Here is a 21,976-nt window from a genome sequence, read left to right on the forward strand (position 1 = left end):
CTTGTTGTCCCCAGTGTTTTGGCACCTGCTTCAGTCCTCTGCTGTTGGGCACCAAATCTTTTGCCACCTGTCTTCCGGAAAAAGGCCTTTGTTGTTTCAGGTTTTGGAGTGAATGAGAATGGCTGTTTCAGGATCTGTGTGCTCTGTAAGGTCACTGTGTGCTGGGTGTGGACAGGGCGTGGGGTGGGCTGGGTGTGTGTGAGGCAGTTAGGCTGGCCCTGCCTGCTGGAGCTCCTGGCTTCCCCTGGCAGTAGTGTTTCTCTGAGAATCTGAGCAGATCCTCTCTAAGGCTATGCATACTCACTGCTCCTGGTCCAGTCCCTCCACCCTCAGCTCCTCTCCCTCTCTCTTCTTGGTGTACAGTGGTGTCTCTCTCATGCTGTGCATCCCAGCTTGATAAAGATGCAAATTCTGGACACCTCAGGTCTCACGCATTGAGACCGTGCCTAATGCGCTCACACTCAGACCTGATAATCCTGACGCTTTTGAATGTGGGTTCTTTATCTTTCCTAATTTATGTTTATCTCCACGCCAAAGTATTCTTTATGTCAAGGCTGCCTTTGGTACTGGCAACAAGAATGAACACCCACCCATCACCCAATTACCCCCCCCCCCCCCCAACCAAGTACTTCTCAAATACAATCTCCTTTGCTAACCTTCACAACTCTTCTTAACCTGTTGTGCCCACAGCAAATACCCAGCTAATTACAAAATTAGATTAGAAATTAAAATTACAATCTAGCTACTGCCATGTTCCTACTTACCTACTGGATAGGGTAAGGTATCTTCCCAACAGACTTTTTCATAAATTTATGAATTACATGACTCCCTCACAACCTCTCTTTATAGGACCTACCAACTCATTTTTTAGACTTCCTTCCTGTCTGTTCCTTGCCTTGTCATTGGTGACATCACCAGGGTATCGGGTTACCATGCTGGTCAGGCCTGTTCCATCCTGCTGGGCTGAGAGGTGTTACATGCATCCATTTTGATTGGAATCTGAGCTGCCCAATGTGCCTGTTCTTGTTGCTTGCAGTTAAAAGACCACTTCTAAAAGTCTCATTCCTGACAGAGATTCTCAGCTGGGGAGATTCTCTTCACAAGCAGCCTATGTGGTCTGTGAACACACACACACACACCCAAAAATGGTGTGTATGATTTCTGAAGACTTAAATGGGTGGATTATATCAATTTATACTGGATTTAAAAATATATATATTTTCTTTGGTTGTACTGTTAGTCTGCTTCTGTGAAAAAACTCACAGGACGTTGTCAATGCTGCAGCTAAAGAAAAGGTGAGGATGAGAACATAATTTACTAAGGATTATGTCAAAGGATCACGCAAAATCATTGTTTGTAGCCAGTAATTAGAGATCAAGTCATGCTCAAAATGTGCTTGAATCTGTAGGAACAGCTCAGTCCACATCTGATAATGCGGCAAAAGCCGTCTCTGATAAGAGAGGGATTTGTCATTTCTCACATCTACTGCTGTCCACAACCGGTGGTCTTGCAAATCAGAGATGGCACAAGTCTGATTAAAACTTGTAGTGTATACAGGAAGTAAATTAACTTTCAAAAGTGGACTGAGACGTTACCAAAATTCCATTCCGCACATCCAGATCACACTCGATGCGGACTACCTGGCTAACAGGCAACATTCTCGTAAGAGGCAGGGCATGTCTCTGAAGTTCCAGTTTGGCTTTAACTTCACTTTTCATCTTGCAGGTTCCCAAAACATTCCTAGAATGTTTTGAACCACACATACCAGCATAGGAATGCTTCAAAAATTTAAGCATGCACTGGTACTCTCTCTTTGCTATCCAATATACCTATGGTACTTTATCAACTATGTTTTATAATTTCAGTTATTTTCAGGTTATTTATGTGATTTTCAATTCTGAAAAGTTGCTTCCCAGAAGATCAGTACTGCGCTGGACACACTGCCTGCTGGCATTCTCAGTACTCAAGATTTTACCTGACATCACACACAGTGATGCCACTTACACAAACACACATTGATAAAGCTGGTCACATCTTATGTCCTTAAATTCTGTTCAATAGGGAAAAGTGGCTTACCTGCAGATGCACAGATCAAAATTTTTGTCTTACATATTGTGAGAGCAGCTAATAGTCAACTGCACAAAAATATACTCCAATTAACTAGCAGTGACAGTTCATGTAAGATAGCAGTATTAATGGAATGTGGAACTAACATTACTGGCTACTTGGTGTTACCAGCTAGGCAATGCTTAGTTCCATCAATACTAGGTAGCTAGCATACTGTGCTGTTAAAAGGGCTTACCCTGTTGAAAGTAATAACATTTTTATTGCACACAAATGCTGGGCCATGAAGTTAGTGTCCCACCCAGTACAGAAACTAGTGCCTTCATAAGCATTCACACCATCCTGTTCAGGGGGACACGCTACCGATAGTCACACTGGGGAGTTCCCTGCACGTTCTAAACTGGAATATAAAACTCAGGGTGCAGGATAAGAGTTAGGCCCACCACCCACTGACACCTTTGGGAAATATTTCAGCTAGATGCTTTGTAACAACAGCCTCCATAAAGAATGTGTTTCAAAGTGCCAGCATTTTTTAGGGTTGTGGGACAGAGATCTAAATGTAAATCTATCATCACACATACAGCTCTACCCCACACTGCCAGACTGGCCTTCATCTGACCCCAGACATCTTCCCGTAATCTCCTGTTGCACTCAAACTGGGCACGCTTGTCATATAAACGTATTTATTACACAAAGTTACCAAGACTAGCTTTTTTTTTTTTTTTTTACAGTTTCCAGTTAACACCCGTGTGTATATAAGGATATATGCAAGGCTTATATACACACACATTTGTATACAGCATGTTTTCCTGTCAATTTTGCTTAAACCCCTTTATTTTTCCAAAATTCCTTAATAAAAAAAGATTTATACAGAGACAAGCAGTTAAGAAATCCACTGTGTTCAAAACTCCCAATCACAAGTGGGCAGGGCTGAGGGGGTGGAGCCGTGGTTCAGAAGACACGCCCCCTTTCAAATGACTTGGTGGGTCACATGACAGCAGACGGGAGGCAAGCTGGCCGAGGTGAGAATTCACTCACAGGGTTACGTACAAAAAATGTCCTTGGTGTCCATTTTGCTTTGAGTTTTAAATACCAAAATGTCTTCATGATTTAAAAAAAATTGGAATAAAAAAAAAAAAAAGAAGAAGAAAAAAGATGATCTCCAGCAGTCAGTCCGTGCATGGGGAGGCCCGCTGGGGTTTACACGTTGGGTCTCCTGTCTCCCTCCTACCCACAGGACGCCAGGCCCTGCTCCCTCGGGCCACAGTCCTCCAGTCCGCTCTACAAGAGGAGGCATTTGCTGTTCTTCTTGCCCCTCCTGGCCTGCAGCGCCGCCCTGGTGGCCATCTCAAACACCTCTCTCACGCCGTCCTTCGTCTTGGCCGAGCACTCCATGTAACCGAAAGCGCTGATGCGGTTCGCCATGTCCCGCCCCTCCTCCGGCTTCACTGGCTCCTGCAGGAGAGGGGGACAGTTGTGTTTTATTCTAGTTCATTCATTTATTCAGTTATCACAATTATCTTTATTTTTTCAATCTTCCCTGCCTGTTTATCATAAAACTTGACTTACACATATCAGACTGTACTATTACACAATTACACATTACTGTGCTTTGGATCGTCAGCCTCTGTGCATACTGAGGATCATACTGCATCACTGTACAGCATGTAAAACCAGTATACACATTTCAGAAAACAGGGAAAGTTGTCACAGCTACATCAGCACTGCATGTTTCCCTGGACTTGAAGCAGATAAGTTTTTCAAAGGTTTATAAGGAACCACAGAAAGGGAGCCATTCAGCTCGCACCCACTCATCTGTCATGAGAGACTCAAAAGGGACATTCTATTCAAGGGCATTCCACAAAGTCCACTTTCTATAAAACACGATATTTCAGTGACCGAGAGTTGATTTAATCAGCAGTAAAACACACGACCCGCTAACATAAATCGTCAACATGAACAGACTGCAGTTATTCCCTTCATTTCACTGTTAACGCTGTATCCCATTACGCAAATCACATTATTAACTCACAGCTGTACACATGTCAACATTTAGAGAGTAACAGAGAAACGGGAATTGAGATAGATGGGTTGGGATGAGCAGTCTGATAGAGCAGGGAAACGCAGGCCTTGTGTTGTGATACAGACACTGGCTGCTCAAGCGCTGGCGCTTACCTGCTTCATTTTGGCGAGCTCACGTCGCGTGTGCTCGTCATTACGCAAATCCTTCTTGTTGCCCACGAGGATGATGGGAACATTAGGGCAGAAGTGCTTGACCTCAGGCGTCCACTTCTCTGGAATGTTCTCTGCACAGTGGGGGGGGGGGGGGGTGGAGTGGGTCAGACAAGGCACGTCACGTAGGACACAAGCAGTAAAGGGTCAGACGGAGCAGAGGGGGGCAATGGACAGGGGAGAGCAGCAGATCTTCCCTGCTCACAGGCTCACCTAAGCTGTCTGGGCTGTCGACGGAGAAGCACATGAGGATGACGTCAGTGTCTGGGTAGGAGAGGGGGCGGAGCCTGTCGTAATCTTCCTGACCCGCCGTGTCCCACAGCGCCAGCTCCACCTGCCACAGAGCACACGTCGCCTAAAGCACCTGCAGGCACTTGCTGCTGTCCATAGTCGTCACTTTAAAGCTTGGTTACTGTCAACCAGGACGCATCCATAATCAACCAACCACAATACACCCCAAAGGTCAACACACAAAGACAGACAGACACACACACATCTGGGTGTGTATACAGTACCTGTTTGCCATCGACCTCAATGTCAGCTACATAGTTCTCAAAGACAGTGGGTACGTAGACCTCGGGGAACTGGTCTTTACTGAAGACTATCAGCAGGCAGGTCTTGCCACATGCACCATCCCCAACAATCACCAGCTTCTTCCTGATCGCAGCCATGCCTGTGCAACAACAGCACCGTCATCAGAAACACACACTATTACAACACAAATGCACACACCTGCCTCAAGCAGGCTGGCTGTAAAGATGAACATAACACAGAAGCAAAAAAAAAAACCTTACATTTCTGTGTAATACATTTACATTCGGCTTCACGGTAACTACATTCTAAACAATTTAGCATTAATGATATTATTGGTGAAGATATTTTGAGTAGTTTTGGTAATATCTAAATAGGTTTTACTTATTTAGATATTATAGAGACACTGAAATTCTACACAATGCTATTCAAAAGACCACTGGAAATGCAAAACTGCCATGTCCATCAAATGGCCACCTGAATTTTGATGGCAGGACAGAATTAATGGAGGGAAAGACACTTCACACTGATTCCTGAATGCAATCAAAAGCTGTGTTTTTGCACATTATTCTGAATGCCCTAGCCCATCATTTTTGGGAGACTACCAATTCACAGGCATTTTTGTATATTGTCTACGAATAAAGGTAGATAGGAAGGAAACCCATTTAAACGTATTCCTGTTACCTAAATGTTCTGCATTTAGGACCTCAAAATAGCAGTAGCCCACCTTGTCATCTCTGCATATCAGTAACACTGCGTATAATATAATGTATTACAGTAAAGGGTATATTACATTACGTTGTCATTTAGCAGATGCTCTTATCCAGAGAGACTTACATGGGTTACAATTTTATACTTTTACACAGCTGGATATTTACTGAGGCAATTGTCGGATAAGTACCTACCACAAGGGTACAACAGTAGTGCCCCAGCAGGAAATCAAACTTTTGGTTTGGTTGGCTTTTGGTTACGAGTCCTCCTCCTCACCACTATACTACACTGCTGCCCATGTAATATATATTGCATATAGAATAGTAAAAAACGTGATGCTCAGAGGCTCTGCTTAATGCATGATATGTGATTTTCATGTTTCCCAAGCTTAGCCCTCAACTCTGGAACTCCTGCCCTAACCTCCGCACACCGTCTCTTAAGTAAAGAGGACAACAGCCTCCTTCCACCCAACACCCAGAACTAATGAGAGCGCTGGTTTGCTGTGCCCTTGCTCATTCACAGTTCTTGGCTCTAGAGTTCAGATACAAAACCAAATTTATATACGGTGTACTTGTACAGGACATGACGCCGATTCCTTACCAAATCCATTGCAATGCAATGTCTATTGCTCATCCATTCAGAGTTCAGAAAGACGGCATTTCTGAACAGCCTTTACCGTTAATTTTACATGACATGGTGACTATGATAAGGAAAAAAATGCCACAAACTAACTGGCTACCTAGGTAGCATTTTCAAACAGAGTAGTACCATTTCCACAGGGACCATATCTTTACTTCAGCGTTGTTTTTTGATCAAGCACGTACACTGCACACCTTTGACAAAGTCGGGATAAGCCATTCTATTCATTGAGTCCAGCACATCAGCCAATCCACATATCATAAACATCAATTAACCTAAGTGGCACTGATAAAAAAAAGCCCTTGCCACCTCCTCTCAGTCAGTCAGCTAGCCAAAAGAGTGGGCCCAATTAAAACCACTGACAGTAACCATATTCTACCTAAATAGACTAGAATAGAATAATAATATAGCTAGCTGCCAACTCGGGTTTGTTATTATTACAGTGATCAGTAATTTCAATAATTACACTGAAACGTTTGTCCTCGGGGGAGTATGATATCAACAGTCATTTTTGCCGGCAAATTCCAATACATCCACTGGCTATCCACCATTACAGCCACACTGGAAAAAATGAGAAGCTAACACGTTGCACAGTTTTCCTAGCGTAGCGATGTTGATGTAATTGACGACGGTTTGTTCCCTAAACTTGTGTACAATGTGGTGCTAACCAGATTGGAACTGGGTGTGAAGACAAGCGCCCTGTCCCCAATACACAGCAATGGGCCATACTCAATATAGCGAGGCTGTACCCTTCCTATACCTAACTTAGCACTGAGTTGTGAAATCTGACTTACAATAACCTACGTGGCTCCCATTAACTTAAAGAAGTACCGAGGGAACCGGGTAGTTAACGCATGCAATGCGTGGAATGAGGCGAAACGCGGGGGAACAACGAGGAAGTTAATCTGTAAACATTTTAGAGAGACCGGTGTACGCACTGCCAGCCACTGCGTATAAGAATACAAAGGAATATTATAGTGTGTGATTATGGCACATCTATGCTTTGGATGGGTCTCCTGCGTATAAGATTGCAATTTAATTTTGTAGGAATGATTACAGCACATCAATTCATTGGATGGGTCTCCTGCGTATAAGAATGCAAAGGAATTTTTCCGTGAGTGACTATGGTGCATCTATGGATTGGGAGGGTCTCGAACTCAACTCTCAAGCAAAGATGGCGTCAAGCAGCAACAGATGGCAGTACTTACAGCTACTGATGGACACCTTTGTTCGGACGCTCACAGCTCGCTTTCTAAGAAGTTAATTAAATGTGTATATCACGCAGTGACCAGTTTGTTAACCAGCTCGGTTATAAGGCAGCTCAACAGCCGCACTTCATATAAACTGTTGTTCCGGAGAATGTTGTCGACATCATATTGGCATAAAAACCTTCGGACCTAACGTTAGCTAGTACACTGCCTTTCACATCTGTTGGTTTGCTACTTTAATGACGGTAATTTAGCTGGCAAGCTAACTTCCTACACGAACATTAGCTAGCTACTGGCCGGAAAGTTTTCATCGTCGGCATCGTTAGCATTTCAGTGGCTAGCGTTAGCTTAGCTTGTTTGCTAACGTTAGGTAGCTAAATAAGATTCCAGTAGTCAAAATTATTCAAATCTGGTTAGTTGTGTAACTAACTAACACTACAGTGTTCACAACACTATACCTACAGTTAAGGTTACTTCCGCCTCTATTTTAGTCAAGTTTCATGTGAGACCAACATTTGAGGAAAATAAAAGTTTATCCTCAAATAACTTAGTTAACCTTAGCCTGTCTGGCTAACTATCGACAAACTGAATTGTATCGACATGTGTAAGGAATGGCCATAAATTCACCACTCTAGTTAGCTGTGTGGCTAAATTTTATTTGGGTGTAAATGGCTAATTAAACAACAACAAGCTAACTGACTGGCCGATTTTAGCTAGCACGCTAAGTAGCTAGCAAAGTTGTACGGTAAACCTTATATAGCTTAGCGGAAGCAGCAGCGACCTCGCCGGCGAGAAAAGACAAAAGTAGCTAGCTAGCTAGCCGTCGTCCACGAAAACAAGCCAGCTAACTGCCGAAGAAGGTGGTCAAGCAGTAGCAGATATATTTCCACATTTCATTCAGAAGGAAAAGGGCACTCTGCCTTTAGTGTGAGCTATCTCTGCGAAGAAAGTCTTACCTGCAGTTTACGTGGCTTTTCCGTTGGTTTCGGTTCGCCCTCTCATACAATAAACGGCCACGCGAGTGCGCGCAAACTGTGGCACGAGGAAGAAATGACGAGGACGAGAGTGGGCCACGCCTGCGCGGGCACGCTGCAGGGTGGATCCAGTCTTGCAGAGAAAGGAGTCATTATTAAGCTCGGGCGTTTCATTTGAAAAACACCATTTGCATGACTATTCATACATAATTTTATATATTTTTTATTTATAGGAAAACTTTACAATATATTGTAGTAACAGTGCATTTAAATATTCACTTTGTATCACAGAATATTTTTGTCACGATATAGTACAAATTATGTTGTAGAGTGACTGAAGAGAGCTCAGACATATCAATGAATAAAGAACGTTTATTTTTGCACCTCCACTCTGCTACGTTAAAACTCGAGCTAAATTTGGCAAAATGCCAGTTTTTAAAAGCTGAACCGAAGGAACGCAAATTAATATTCTAAAATGTAACAGCTGGTAACGGATCAACTGTTTATACAGCACCCCTCTGTTGATACATTTTTTTTCTCCATAATTAAATGAAAGTAGGTCCAAGATTGTGTTTTAATTGCTTTAGTGATGCATTAATGTTAACATGTAAGGAAGATGCTATGAATTTAATGATGACCAGGTACAGACAGTCCTAATTAATTGATAATTTGTTGAGTATACATGCACTTGTGTTTAAACCACACCTTACACAGATATGCACTGATATACTGAAATGTGTTTTTACGACCTTAATGTTGTAAAATTACGATTTGTTTAAGAACTGATCATGATAATTGGTTTGTGTTACAACATTGACAAAAATAGATTCCGGTACAAAGCCTGGCATATTGTATGCATGTATCATTCACTGTATGTACAATGTGGGTTTATATAAACTAGCCTGGAAAAAGTACGCCCAATCAGTTTCTACGTGTCAGCTTGATCTGCCCACACAGCACTATATGATCTGCATCTTGTGGGCTGTCTGAACATGGCAATACTCTACCGTTTAAAACGCAGTACTGTACTTCAGTAAAATTTCATCTCAGAATCGTTTTGGAAGAATAAAAGACTTGGTTAAGATCAAAAGCTTGGCCTGTATATACGTTTGAATGTTATTTTCAATTAAAAGGGCTTTGATAAAGTATCATGAATGACAGAAGAAAGAAAGTAGTCATCTCCAAACGGGTTTCAGAATCTGTCAAAATCTGTGAAATTTTATTTTGTCTAAATTAATATCTTCATAGTATACGCAATATTACCCAAGCTCACGTTCATATTGACAGCCCATTATCCTTCAAACAGAATAACTAGCTCTTAAGATCCGGCAAACGTGGATATTTATTGGTAATGGTTACGGCCTAAAAAGTCATTTTGCATGTTAAAGCAAAACCATAAAGATAAGCATAGTTTCTTGTCCATTGGTTTTCTACATGATAAACAAAACGCAGAAAACTCCATGGTTTTAATACAACACACAACCTTTGATTGGTTAATAAACTTTGTAAGTTATGGTTTGGTATACAAAATAAGATTAAACTTCTGTGGTCTTGAGTCATTTCACGTTGTGAATAAACGGTTGCCGAATTGTAACATTAACGTTAGCTAAGATATCCATCGTATATCAAAAGGCAGCTGCACATTTAATAACTATAAGATGCAAGCACCCCATTCATAGGACTGACTTTGTATATAGGAGAAAATATGTGCCATTTCCTTCGTTTCTTCTCGCCTGGCTATGACTACTTCCGGGTCACTTGAAGGTTATTTCCGAGGAGAAACCCGGAAATTCATTCAGTCATGTGTGCATTCAGTCATAGTTGTTTCAATAAATAGTATGTAGCCTACATATGAACGACTACAGATCTAATTGCGGATCACTGGTAGGTGCAAAAGTAAAGCTGACAAGCTCGCTAGCTGGCGAACTGTATCATGAAGGCTGCCTAGCTAGTCAGTTGAGTAACCAACTAGCTAATTTGGTGGGTACTTCTTTGACCCGCTATCCCTCAGATTCTTTGTACTGTAATGAAACGTATAGTAACCACATGATAACACATATGTTGTTCTAGATTCATTGTATGACAGTAGAAGAAACCTTACATATAAGTTAGCTTTCTGTTTGCCTGTATTGTCTGATTCAGGTTTTAGAGTCACCTGAGCTAATGGAAGCCTTAATCAGACTGAACCGTGTCGGACGCACAGTGAGGTTCCACCTTGGACTCATAAGACGACAGGTATGGAGAGTTAAATGAGATGAGACATAAAATGAGTCCCTATTAATGACAGGAGTGTGGGTGTGTTTGCCTGATGTGGCCAATCATAATGTTTTGCTCTTTAGCGAAGTCTGATTGGTACATATGTGTCAGTGATTAACAGTGTATGGCAGCTCTTCACATGATGGAAATCTGTCTCTGTGTGTCTGCATCGCATCATGTCGACAATGTCAATTTTATTTCCGATAAAAAAATAAATATCTTTGCTTCCTGATGGTGTTTAGCTTAAGTATAAATGTACATCACGACAGTTTGTGTGTCTTGGAAGCTAGACGTCTGTATGCTTAAACCGGGGAAATGTAACGTAGGAAAACAACATAATTAAAATGCACTGATTTGGAGCAAGTATTTTGCCAATTGGCAAAATATACCTACCATTATTTGCATCTGGCAGGAGACATAAGGGGCGAACAAGCTGTGGATGAATTTGGAAAAAGCATTATAATACTTTTAGAACATTTATAGGTTAGATATCATGTGTATGTGTCAATTATGGATTGATAGGCACCATCTCTAATTCATCTTTGATTTACCCTCAGATTAATCAGCACTGACATACTCATAGATGGTCAGAATCATGAAATAGTCATCCAGTGGAATGTTACCTAACAACCAAATTTCTCTGTGTAAGGTGCTGTATAGAAAAGAAAATCCTTTGCCAGTAGGGAACCTGGAGTAACAGGTGGCAGTATGGAATGTGTTTACACTATGCTAGTATGTGATCAGAGAGATGTCCTAACTGAACGCCCTCCATCTAGATCCGAGGTGTTTAAATTCTGGGGTTGAACAGGTAGCCAACTTACCATGAGGGTCCAGCAGAATTATACGCAACAGTAAGATTACTGCAGTGTAATGGAGCGGGTCCATTATGTAAGGAGCAGAATTTGAAGCCTTCTCGGTGGTATGAGGAACAAGTGATAAAAGGTTAGCAGAGCTGATGTGGAATCTGCTTTTGGTTTTAGTCAGCGTCCTTGTGGCAACACTTTGGACTAATAAGGGTTGTGACAAAACATTTGTAGACTGCCAGTAAGGAATATCAATAATTTAATCATGAAGAGACAAAGAGATCTTTGAGGAATGCGTAGTGTATTAGCTTTGTGTTGGAAAGGTTTCTAAGATGAGGAAGAAGACTCTCTACATGTTTTTAATGTGAGGTTCTAGAGAGTTAAGGTTTCATATTCCAACAAGACCTATCACCTCTGTCAGAGGAGAAGAAATACTAAGTCTATATTTCGGACAAACTATGACATCCTACCACAGCGTAAGAGTATTTTATTGGACATCATATTTAGTGTGCGCTAACAGAAAACTATTTGATAGATCATGTGTAGACTGAACCACAAGGGAACATTCAATGTTCACCTGAGACAGGTAAATTGTCATATCCATGCTCAAGAGTGGCTTTGGCTGCCTCAGACTGAGCCCTGTGGCTGGTTTGAGTCTATGCAAATCTGGGTTATGTCAGCATGCAATTATGCAGTCAGTGGGGGACACGATTGGCTTCTTCCTAGTGGGGTAGGATAGGCTTTAGTTGTCTAGGGATTCCTCGGTTAACTGCAGCATTAGCGCCTCCTAGTGATGTTGCTGGTTGATATCAGTGAGACCTGGGATGGTGATGGGGAGTGCAGCGGACACCGGTGACTAAAATGGAATGTAACTTTTTTTCTTTTTTAAACCAGGTGTGTTATGCACGTAAGCCAACTACATTTTTGCATAATTTATACAAATTTGGTAATGAATGGTGTCAAATTCTGCTTGTAAGTCCCAACAGGACCAGTGTAGAAACAGCTTTGGTCAGAGGACAAAAGCATATAATTCACAGTCTTGTAAGACTTGTAAATGCTCCCCTGCTTGCCTTTTTATGAAAAACTTTATCATGTCTATTGCTAACATTATGCTTTCCTATACCACACAGACTTATTAAAGAGGGTGTGTTGTAGTAAAGCCAGAGATGGGATGTAAAGGGGGGTTGATTGTCCCTCACGCTGCTCTCTCATTGTCTCTGTAGGGTCTGTGTGCTATGTCAGGGGGTGGGGCCTCTTTGGGTCTGGACCCGCCCCCAGTCAGCAGGCTGAGTGTTCTGCAGGCTGTGGCCCACTGGGAAAGGCAGTTTCAGCGGTATGGGGTCTCTGAGCCTGGCCCCTCCAGCCAGTACATCATAGCACACGTTCTGGGAGCCAAAACTGTAAGTACGATGCCCCAGGGCTCTGACTGGGTGCATCATAGCCCTCCCACCCCCTGACTCTTTCTGCTGTTTCTCTGCTTGCTCCTTGATCTCTCCTCTGCTCCCTGGTGCTTTCTGATAATGAATTTATCTTTCTGTTTCCTCTCTGTTGTGTTAGATGGCGAACCTGAATCCAGACGCACTGACAGAGGTGCTGACAGACAAACAGACACAACGAGTCTGGGAGCTCTGTTCCAGGCGTCTTTCCAGGCACGCTGTTGAGTGAATATGTTACACGTTTGGTGCAGGAAGTGTCAAGTACATTATGCTTATCGTTCAAGGCATGTAGATTGTGGAAGATTGAAACTGAGCAGTGTGTGGCTCTTCAGATGAACCAGTCATGTCATGTGTTTTCAGACCGTACAGTGTGTTGCATGTTCTGTCTGTGTAACATGCAGCATGTTGTGTGTTTAGGTTGTGTAGCATGATGTGTAGTGTGTTCAGGCTGTGTAGCGTGATGTGTAGTGTGTTCAGGCTGTGTAGCATGATGTGTAGTGTGTTCAGGCTGTGTAGTGTGATGTGTTGTGTGTTCAGGCTGTGTAGTGTGATGTGTTATGTGTTCAGTCTGTGTAGCATGATGTGTTGCGTGTTCAGGCTGTGTAGCATGATGTGTAGTGTGTTCAGGCTGTGTAGCATGATGTGTTGCGTGTTCAGGCTGTGTAGCATGATGTGTTGCGTGTTCAGTCTGTGTAACATGATGTGTAGTGTGTTCAGGCTGTGTAGTGTGATGTGTAGTGTGTTCAGGCTGTGTAGCGTGAGGTGTTCAGGCTGTGTAGCGTGATGTGTTGTGTGTTCAGTCTGTGTATTTTGATGTGTAGTGTGTTCAGGCTGTGTAGCATGATGCGTAGTGTGTTCAGGCTGTGTAGCGTGATGTGTTGTGTGTTCAGTCTGTGTAGTGTGATGTGTTGTGTGTTCAGGCTGTGTAGTGTGATGTGTTGTGTGTTCAGGCTATTTAGCATGTGTTGTGTGTTCAGGCTGTGTAGTGTGATGTGTTGTGTGTTCAGTCTGTGTAACATGCAGTGTCTTGCATGTTCAGGATGCCAGTGCAGTATGTGATTGAGGAGTGGGACTTCAGAGATCTGACACTGAAGCTGAGGCCCCCTGTCTTCATACCACGCCCAGAGACAGAGGTGAGGATGAGAATACAGCTATAACTGACTTTCTTAAAGCGCTTTAGACCCAAACATTTACACACACCTCTATAGTCTTATGGTTATATAGATATGTGAACTATTCTCTCATACACACAGACCAACAAACAGGAGTGGCTGGAATGTAGTGCGTGTTGAGTTTTGAGGACTAGAGTGGTTCTGTCTGATTTCCCATCTCCAATCTGAATGATGTACCTTATTTTTACAGATGGGAAAGTCCTCTGTAAATATGCTAACTTCAAGTGCTGTGTGAAAGTAAATTAAAAAATAATGGCACAGTGTTATGGCCGCTGAGGTCGCATCTGGAATGCAGTGTCTGGCAACCATTGTGATTTAATACCAAAATCCACTAGGTGGTGCTGTGGCATAATAAACATTTGAATGAGCATAAATGTCTGTAGAAATTCTATATTTCTACAGACATTTATATATATTGTAGAGTTCTGTGTATTGTATAAGGAGGCTGTTGTCCTTTTCGTGTGTGTGTGTGTGTGTCTGTGTGTGTGTGTGTGTGTGTGTGCGCGTGCGCACGTGCAGGAGCTGGTGAGCCTAGTGCTAGCAGACCTCCAGGTGAAGCAGGCTAGCAGTGTGACCAGCATGCAATGCCTGGAAGTGGGCTGTGGCTCTGGGGCTATCTCCCTCAGTCTGCTCCATAGCCTCCCCCAGGTGAGCAGCAGGAGTGCAAGTGTACTGAGTCCATATCCCTGTTATGGCCCCCTCCTCTCCATATTTAATGTGTAATCAGTAATGATGGTAACCACAGTGATTGATCATCATGTAAATGAATCCTCTGTCTCAGCTCAGAGCGGTTGCCGTGGACAAAAGTCAGGAAGCGGTGTGTCTGACCCGAGAAAACGCTCACAGGTAACCTCCCAGTGACCGTAAGACCACATCTACACCATACACATTCGTCATAGAGTTTGTCATAGGGATCTGCATATGTTTGCTGGTGTACATTGTGGCGATAGCAGCATGTTTTTAACCAGCAATGTGTGCTCTGTTGCAGGCTGGGGCTTCAAGACAGATTAGAGCTTCACCATCTGGATGTGACTGGAGGTAAGGACAAGGTACAGGGAGGAAATAGGAAAATGGGAGAGGTGAAGAAATTGTAAATTGTAAAAAAAAAAAAAAAAAAAAAAATTTTTTTTTTTTTTTTTTTTACACTAAATGTCTTTTAGCGTCAGTTGCATTGCTGTCAAGGTTCAGTACTGCAGTATTCTGTACTTTTAAGTTGTGCCCAGTGTGCTGGGGGGGGGTGGCTTTCTGACAGGTAGCCATATTGGTAAGGGGTTGTACAGTTGGGTGCCATGTTAGTAAGGGGTTGTAGGGTGTGGTGCCATGTCCTTAGGGAACTGTAACTCTGAAGGCCATGTTGGTAAAGGGTTGTACAGCTGGGCACCATGTTAGTAAGGGTTTGTAGGGCATGGCAACATGTCTTTAGAGACCTGTAATTCTTGAGGTCACGCTGAGCAAGGAGCAGTTTTGCTGTGGGCTATGGTTGCAGCAGGCTGTAAGGCTAAGAGCCATGTCTGTGACGGTCCTCTCTGTGCTGCAGACGCAGAGGTGGTCCTGAGGGAGTGTGGTCCTGTGGATGCCCTGGTCAGTAACCCTCCTTACCTGTTCTCCCAGGACATGGCATCCCTGGAGCCTGAGATCCTCAGGTGAGAGAGGCAGGGCTGGGGACGTTTGGTTTCTCTAATACACATGCAGCTCTCAGTTCATAGTCTGATAGTTTCAATTTAATCTGTTAAAAAGTGAGAGGCACCTTACGTGGCTAGCAGGTCAGTACCTGCACTTGTCAGGTTTCGTGAGCATGCTGAACCACATCACACAAACGCTGTCTTTCTGTGCGCTTAGCATATTGCAGATCTTTTTTTTTTAATTTAAGTGGTTGAGTGTTTCAACAGTGATCTCTGAGCTGTTAAAATTTATTGAGCTCAGAATTCATTGAGCTGACAAGCAGTCATCAAGCTGACCTTATCCTTTCAATGCAAACACACACACTGTTTATTAAAGGTCACAGAAGCTCAGGGCAGAAACACTTGAAACAAGGGAGACTAGGAACAATCTTAGAAACAATCATTGCTTAGACTGTCCTTTGTTAAAAGAAAGGATCCCATGGAAACCAGTGATGCAAACACCTCAAGGACAAAATCCTGCTTTTCAGGTGTATTTCATTTTTTTTCTGTGACCAGGAGGAGGCGGTGTTGCATTACGGGCTTTTGACAGTGCACATTTTCTAAATCCTCATGGAGCGAGGAATTCTGTCAGATTGTTTTGATTTACACGTGGTTTATTTAATTTTCCCCCAGAAGGTTCTTGTTTTCTACCGCAGGGAATACAATAATAACAGAGCTGTTACTCATGAACCCAGCAATGCAGACATTCCGATGCCATAATACCATAGCCATAATACAGACGTTTTAGCCCAGGCAGTAGTCATAGCTTCTCAGCGGGTTTAATGCTTTTCATATGCTTATTATCTGTGTTTTCATTTAGAATTACTGGTTCACATGACAAACAAATACGGTAAAAGGCAGTATATTTCATATGTGATGGTTATTACTTCACAGAATAGAAATGGTCGAACTAAAATGGTTTGCAATCACAGCTGGCAACCAGTTAGCATCAGATTTTCATAGACACAGAGTCCCACTCTAAGCATGGAAGTCCTGAGGTTCCACCTTCGTACCTAACGATTAATGTACTTTACGATTAAATGGAATTGATAGAAGGGAGGAAAACTGAAAGCTGGTTTGCTGTAGTACAGTTTGAATTATTACTAATTACCAGTATCATTAATTGCTTAAAAGCAATTACCAATCTTGTCTTTTTAACAATCAGATGACATCATGTGAAAGGACCTCTTTGCTTGGTACTGAAGTTGCAGTGCTGAATAAGGAATGTACAAGCTGTGCTCGTGTTTTACGTTTAAATTGTAATCTGGAACAAAGCCTGCTGTTTTTTTTGTTCCCCCAATTGGTGGACACAGCCGTAAAAGATCAGATCTGCGTGTACCCATACTGTCATGCAGTTACATTTTACAGCATCGTTTGTTCAGACACTTCAGACAGATTTCATCATAGAGGCATTCTGATGTGTTTGTCACATGAGTAATCTTAGCTCTTAACTCTCGGAGTGCTCTGTCCCTGATCCTCTCCCACCCCCAACCATCCCGCTCCCGCCTCTTCCCCCCTCTCCTCTCCCACCCTCAACCACCACCCTCCCAACACCGTCCCCCCCTCTGTCTCTACTCCCCCGTCCTCTACTGCCCATGCCCCATTTCTCATTACTCCCCTTGTTTTGCTCCCCCCCTTTCTTCCCTCCCTCCTCAGGTTTGAGGACCCTGCTGCTTTGGACGGGGGAGCAGATGGGATGCAGGTGATCCAGCAGATACTGGATCTGGCTCCACACCTCCTAACAGACAGGGGGTAAGACCTGAGTTCTGTATAAGAGAGAGAGAGAGAGAGAGAGAGAGAGAGAGAGAGAGAGAGAGAGCAAGTAGGGAGACTGTGTGTATATATGTGTGTGTGTGTGTGTGTGTCTCTATCTGTGTGTGTTTGAGTGTGAGTGTGTGTGCGTGCGTGTGTGTGTGTGTCTCTATCTGTGTGTTTGAGTGTGTGTGTGTGTGTGTGTGTGTGTGTGTGTATCTATTTGTGTGTGTGTGTGTGTATTTATAGCATAGGGATCTTGCATTAATCCAGCTAAGAGGCTTTCCCAGCAGCAGGCAGAGTCACTTCATGGAAATAGCCTCTGAATTCAATCCCGGCATTTTCATGGAAGCTGAGAACATGTTCTTGGGAGCAGGCCAGCGTCACCAGCATAAATCTGGCGGTTGCTGTACTGTGTTTGTACGGTTGTTCTGCACACCAGTTTTCCTGAAATTGCACTAGGGATACACAATTGGCACGTGTTGCCATGGTGACTGCATTGAGACAGCAGACACACATCTTCACGGTAATAGTCAGATGACTCCACATACAATAACTGGAGCTCACAAACATAAGGAAGCAGATCCAATCCAGTGCCTTTACCTTCCACTGTCCAGCTTTTCTCTCCAGCTCACTCACTTAGCTTTTGATCAGCTGTGTCATAAATGGGTCATTGCTATTATTCCTCTGGTCTCTGATTTCAGAACCGTTGATGGGGTGTAATTCTGTCTTTATAAATAACTGCACATCATGCTGAAACAATGGGGTTGCCCAGATACAGGTGGCAGGATGTTACAGTCAGTGAAGCCAGCAGGCAGGGTTCAGTGGATGGAGTGCTCAGTGGAACTCATGCTAATTCATCAGAGTGCATCCACACGTAACGCTGTCACTTCTGCTCAGATGCAGGCAGCTGGCAGCTGATCCCAGATATCTGCTGGGACCTTTGGATCTTGTGAGAGTGGCAGTAAATTAACAACATATGACCACAAAGTAAGAGTCTGTCTCTGTCATTCTGAATTAATCTCAAACCAGGTAGATTTATTGGCATTGATTTTGACACACACTTGCTGAAGATGTGTCAAAGTTTGGGACCATTTGGCAGTTAATTTAACAAAAAATAAACGTGTGATAGAAAAAAGTTGTGTTGATGGTGTGCTTGTTTCCTTCAGGAAGTCATTGAAATGTTTGTCAAAATTTTTGACCATCAACAATTTTTGTATGAACAATTTTTGTATTCCTATATTTTGTCTTACTAACTGCCCATCAATGCAAGTGCTTCACTTCACTGGTAGCAGTGTTTTATATAATATTATTCATAGCTCAGTAAGGTAAAATTTTTCCCACCTTTCTCTCCCTTTAAACAGCCGTGTGTATCTGGAGGTAGACCCTCGCCACCCTGAACTTATCCAGCAGCGCGTAGTAGAGCAGAGGATAGCAGGACTACAGTACCTTCAGACACATTATGACATCACCAGCAGGTCAGTACTGCACAGCTATTATGACATCACCAGCAGGTCAGTACTGCACTGCTATTATGACATCACCAGCAGGTCAGTACTGCACAGCTATTATGAAATCACCAGCAGGTCAGTATTGCACAGCTATTATGACATCACCAGCGGGTCAGTACTGCACAGCTATTATGACATCACTAGCGGGTCAGTACTGCACAGCAATTGAGACATCATCAAAAGGTCAGTGCTGGAGACATGCATAACTGTAAGAGTCACTGGGACATCGCTGACAAGTCAGTAACTCCATACACATTCTGGCAGCGCTGAGGGGACAGTATTGCAGAGCTACCATGACACCACTGACAGGGCAGTAATGTAGACATGAGTGTTTCTTCAAATTCTTTGCCAGAGCAGTCCTGCAGCTCACCTCAAGCTCACACTTAATGCAAGAGTTTGTCCACCTCATATATTTTGGTATTCATTAGAAGGGAATTATACTGTGGTTAGCACATTCTTTAGTACTGAGAGGGTTGGGGACAAAACTTTTTTATTGCGATGAGGTGGGTTGGTGTCTCAACAGTGAATATTAATGGAACCAAATATAGTTTACCTGTACCTATACACTTCATAGAGCTTCCCATAGCAACAGAATGTGATGTTCACAGGTTCCCATAGAAACAGGAAATAATATATATGTGCCATATAGGTTCTTCTGCAGTTCTGTATTGTGTGGCTGATCCAGTAATAATCTGTTCTCTGCCTCAGGCCACGTTTCTGTGTTCTGCAGAAGAAAAGCTGAGACCTGAACACAGAAGAGACAGAGGAAGAGGCCGTTTTTGTCTAGTAAAAGACAGGAGAACATCAGAATGATCATAGAAAGAGTGCTGGGTGCTGATCACTGATGCAGTTCCAGCTGTCTGCCCAACAGGGACCGATCCAAGATGGCTGTTCCCAACGCTCCGTCTAACACCAGCTGAAGGTGCCCAGAGCCTCATACTTTGTGCCCGGGGAGCGTAATCTGTATGTATCCTGAGGATACGTGGACTGTGAAGCCAAAGAAGTGACCCAGAGACAGACTGCCAGCTCCTCCCTCAGGGAAGGCCCACCTCTCCACCCTTGCCTGGGAGAGGGAGTTGAATTTCACTGGCTGCCTGCCAGCCTACACCGCCCCCTCCCCCCACCCTCCCCACCTCCACACTCCCTCCCCACTTCCACACTCCCTCCCCATGCCCCCTACACCCTCTGCCCCTCTGCCTGTTATTCTGTCCCCGAAGCTGTCTGTCTGTCCCCCTGCCTCCAGATTCCACACGAGGAATACATGTTGCTTTGCTCTGTGGTCTCGATACCGTCCGGTCCTGCTATATTCAGTGGGAATATCGTTGGTTCCTGTGTTTGATATTTATTTATAGTTCGTTAGCCTATTGGGAAATGTGTGGATTTCAACCTGGAGAAATCAGCCTGGTGTTTTTGGATTTAAGAAATTAATAATTAAGATAATCAGAATTATGTATTTCCCAGCAGTGTTACATTAACATAAAACAGTTTTTTTAACTTGTGATTTTTTTGTTTTATTTGAAACAATCTGAGCATAAACTTGGTGTGGTGTTTGGATTTTTCCCCTTCCTGACTGGAGTAGTTTGGTTCCTCGCTCAGTGGTAGAACAAAGGGTCCTGCAGACCTTAGGTTCAGAGTCAGGGCTTTGGATACACCTACACAAATCTGGCAACCCTACTGCTGATCAGTCTCTCCCTGCTGTTCCATTCCTGATCTGTCATGGCTTTGTATGACTCAGGGAGGGTGAGTGTGCTCTACTGCGTCTGTCTCTGCCTAGGCGCCCCCCCCCCACTCCCCAGCCTTTATCTCTCTCAACTCCCCCCGCTGGTTCTTGGAAGTGGAGTGGAGTGTAGCTGAGGGTAATTACTGAATCTTTTCCTGGAACTCTCCTTTCCAGTATCACACTCTCCCTGGAAGCGCATGCTCATTCCGTGAAAGGCCTAGCACCACAACCAGCCCCCTCCACTGGCGATAGGGAGAGAGGAGAGAGGTGGGGGTGGTGGCTGTCATTTAAAATCAACCTTTGTGTTTCCACTAATGCTTTTGGCCTGACCAAAGTGAAACTAATAAGTCTTATTGCAAAAAATGTAAAAGTCGTGGTATTTCTCCTGCAAAGAGAGATTGCTTTTTCACTGAAAGCGCTTGAATTACCCTTAAATGTAAATGTGAAATTGTCAAACCACAACAGATGTTAGAATGTTATGTGAAAAGGAGAAAAAAAATAATTTGTGAGATTGGAAGGCAGACTGGCTGAAACCCAATAAAGCAGACACCTAAGCTGAGCCACCGAGTCACTGCTGTACGTGAGACTCTCAGGAATGTTCTGAGAACAAGACTGGCAGGAGATGAGGAGGACGAGCAGCTGATGTGTTTTCAGGATGTTTGTGAGACCAGATTGTGCAGTTACTAACTGGCTGTGAGCAGTTTTAAGATTACAAAGCACATGAACAAGTTTAATGGGCAAAACTTGCCATTTTACTTATCTAGACTTGTCATGTTGCCTGTGTAGACGCCAGAGTACATCTAGCACTGTATCGGACCTGGTTTTCAGCAATCCAAGGGTCTTTGCTTCCAGTGTAAATCCTTGTAAGCTATTCCATGAAACGGTAACTTAGTAAACACAAATTTCCAAGTTTCGTCTATGCCCGCTTCTTCTGCTGACACAGCCCAAGTTGAAATAGCTTCAGTAATCCACTTAATTAGTCACTTAAAATTTTAAAAAACCTCAAGAAAAATCTCTCATGAGTCTCCTTTCGCTGAAACTAGAGATTAGGTGTTTTAAGTCACTCTTTGTAACTTGCATAACTGTTACCAGGGTTTGGTCTTGTTGCCCTTCAGTCAGTACATTTTTCCACAGGGTTTCCCTTAGTGTGGTTCCCAGAACTGGACACAGTACTTTCAACATGGCCTGAAAAAGCCCCTGTATAACATTGATACACTCTCCTTTTTTTTACTTATTTATTTTTGCAGAGAGACCCCAGCCTCCAATTTGCCTTAAATGCTTTGACACAGTGCCCAAATCCAGATAG

At 43.3% G+C, this 21,976-nt stretch overlaps 3 protein-coding genes across 3 annotated transcripts; 2 read left to right on the plus strand and 1 right to left on the minus strand.

The window, feature by feature from the left end:
- Window positions 1–2,785: 2,785 nt before the first annotated feature.
- On the minus strand, window positions 2,786–8,419 carry rhoab (ras homolog gene family, member Ab). Its single transcript, XM_036532902.1, has 5 exons — window positions 8,342–8,419; window positions 4,812–4,969; window positions 4,510–4,630; window positions 4,240–4,370; window positions 2,786–3,519 (listed from the first exon to the last, which is right to left on the minus strand). Exons 2-5 carry the CDS (start codon window positions 4,965–4,967, stop codon window positions 3,346–3,348), a joined length of 582 nt encoding a protein of 193 aa, XP_036388795.1. The 5' UTR covers window positions 4,968–4,969; window positions 8,342–8,419; the 3' UTR covers window positions 2,786–3,345.
- A 1,750-nt stretch (window positions 8,420–10,169) lies between these two features.
- LOC118780305 (MTRF1L release factor glutamine methyltransferase-like) lies at window positions 10,170–13,083 on the plus strand. The gene is made up of 4 exons (XM_036532737.1): window positions 10,170–10,243; window positions 10,502–10,594; window positions 12,642–12,818; window positions 12,976–13,083. The coding sequence occupies exons 1-4, from the start codon at window positions 10,211–10,213 to the stop codon at window positions 13,081–13,083; spliced, it is 411 nt and encodes a 136-aa protein (XP_036388630.1). The 5' UTR covers window positions 10,170–10,210.
- An 806-nt stretch (window positions 13,084–13,889) lies between these two features.
- Window positions 13,890–20,092, plus strand: hemk1 (HemK methyltransferase family member 1). Its single transcript, XM_036534249.1, has 8 exons — window positions 13,890–13,987; window positions 14,546–14,674; window positions 14,808–14,872; window positions 15,015–15,064; window positions 15,564–15,669; window positions 17,344–17,439; window positions 18,804–18,917; window positions 19,659–20,092. The coding sequence occupies exons 1-8, from the start codon at window positions 13,895–13,897 to the stop codon at window positions 19,690–19,692; spliced, it is 687 nt and encodes a 228-aa protein (XP_036390142.1). The 5' UTR covers window positions 13,890–13,894; the 3' UTR covers window positions 19,693–20,092.
- Window positions 20,093–21,976: the final 1,884 nt, after the last annotated feature.

Source organism: Megalops cyprinoides, chromosome 7 (genome assembly GCF_013368585.1).
Source record: "Megalops cyprinoides isolate fMegCyp1 chromosome 7, fMegCyp1.pri, whole genome shotgun sequence".
Lineage (NCBI taxonomy): Eukaryota > Metazoa > Chordata > Actinopteri > Elopiformes > Megalopidae > Megalops > Megalops cyprinoides.

Bases quoted from the DNA above. Each gene is read 5' to 3' on its own strand.
- LOC118780305 (XM_036532737.1), top strand. From the start codon at position 10,211: ATGAACGACTACAGATCTAATTGCGGATCACTG. The intron at 10,244-10,501 runs GTAGGTGCAAAA...TGTCTGATTCAG, and splicing joins GATCTAATTGCGGATCACTG to GTTTTAGAGTCACCTGAGCT. The intron at 10,595-12,641 runs GTATGGAGAGTT...TTGTCTCTGTAG, and splicing joins TTGGACTCATAAGACGACAG to GGTCTGTGTGCTATGTCAGG.
- hemk1 (XM_036534249.1), top strand. From the start codon at position 13,895: ATGCCAGTGCAGTATGTGATTGAGGAGTGGGACTTCAGAGATCTGACA. The intron at 13,988-14,545 runs GTGAGGATGAGA...GCGCACGTGCAG, and splicing joins TACCACGCCCAGAGACAGAG to GAGCTGGTGAGCCTAGTGCT. The intron at 15,065-15,563 runs GTAAGGACAAGG...TCTGTGCTGCAG, and splicing joins CCATCTGGATGTGACTGGAG to ACGCAGAGGTGGTCCTGAGG.
- rhoab (XM_036532902.1), bottom strand. From the start codon at position 4,967: ATGGCTGCGATCAGGAAGAAGCTGGTGATTGTTGGGGATGGTGCATGT. The intron at 4,631-4,811 runs GTACTGTATACA...GCTCTGTGGCAG, and splicing joins TTGAGGTCGATGGCAAACAG to GTGGAGCTGGCGCTGTGGGA. The intron at 3,520-4,239 runs GTAAGCGCCAGC...CCTCTCCTGCAG, and splicing joins AGCTCGCCAAAATGAAGCAG to GAGCCAGTGAAGCCGGAGGA.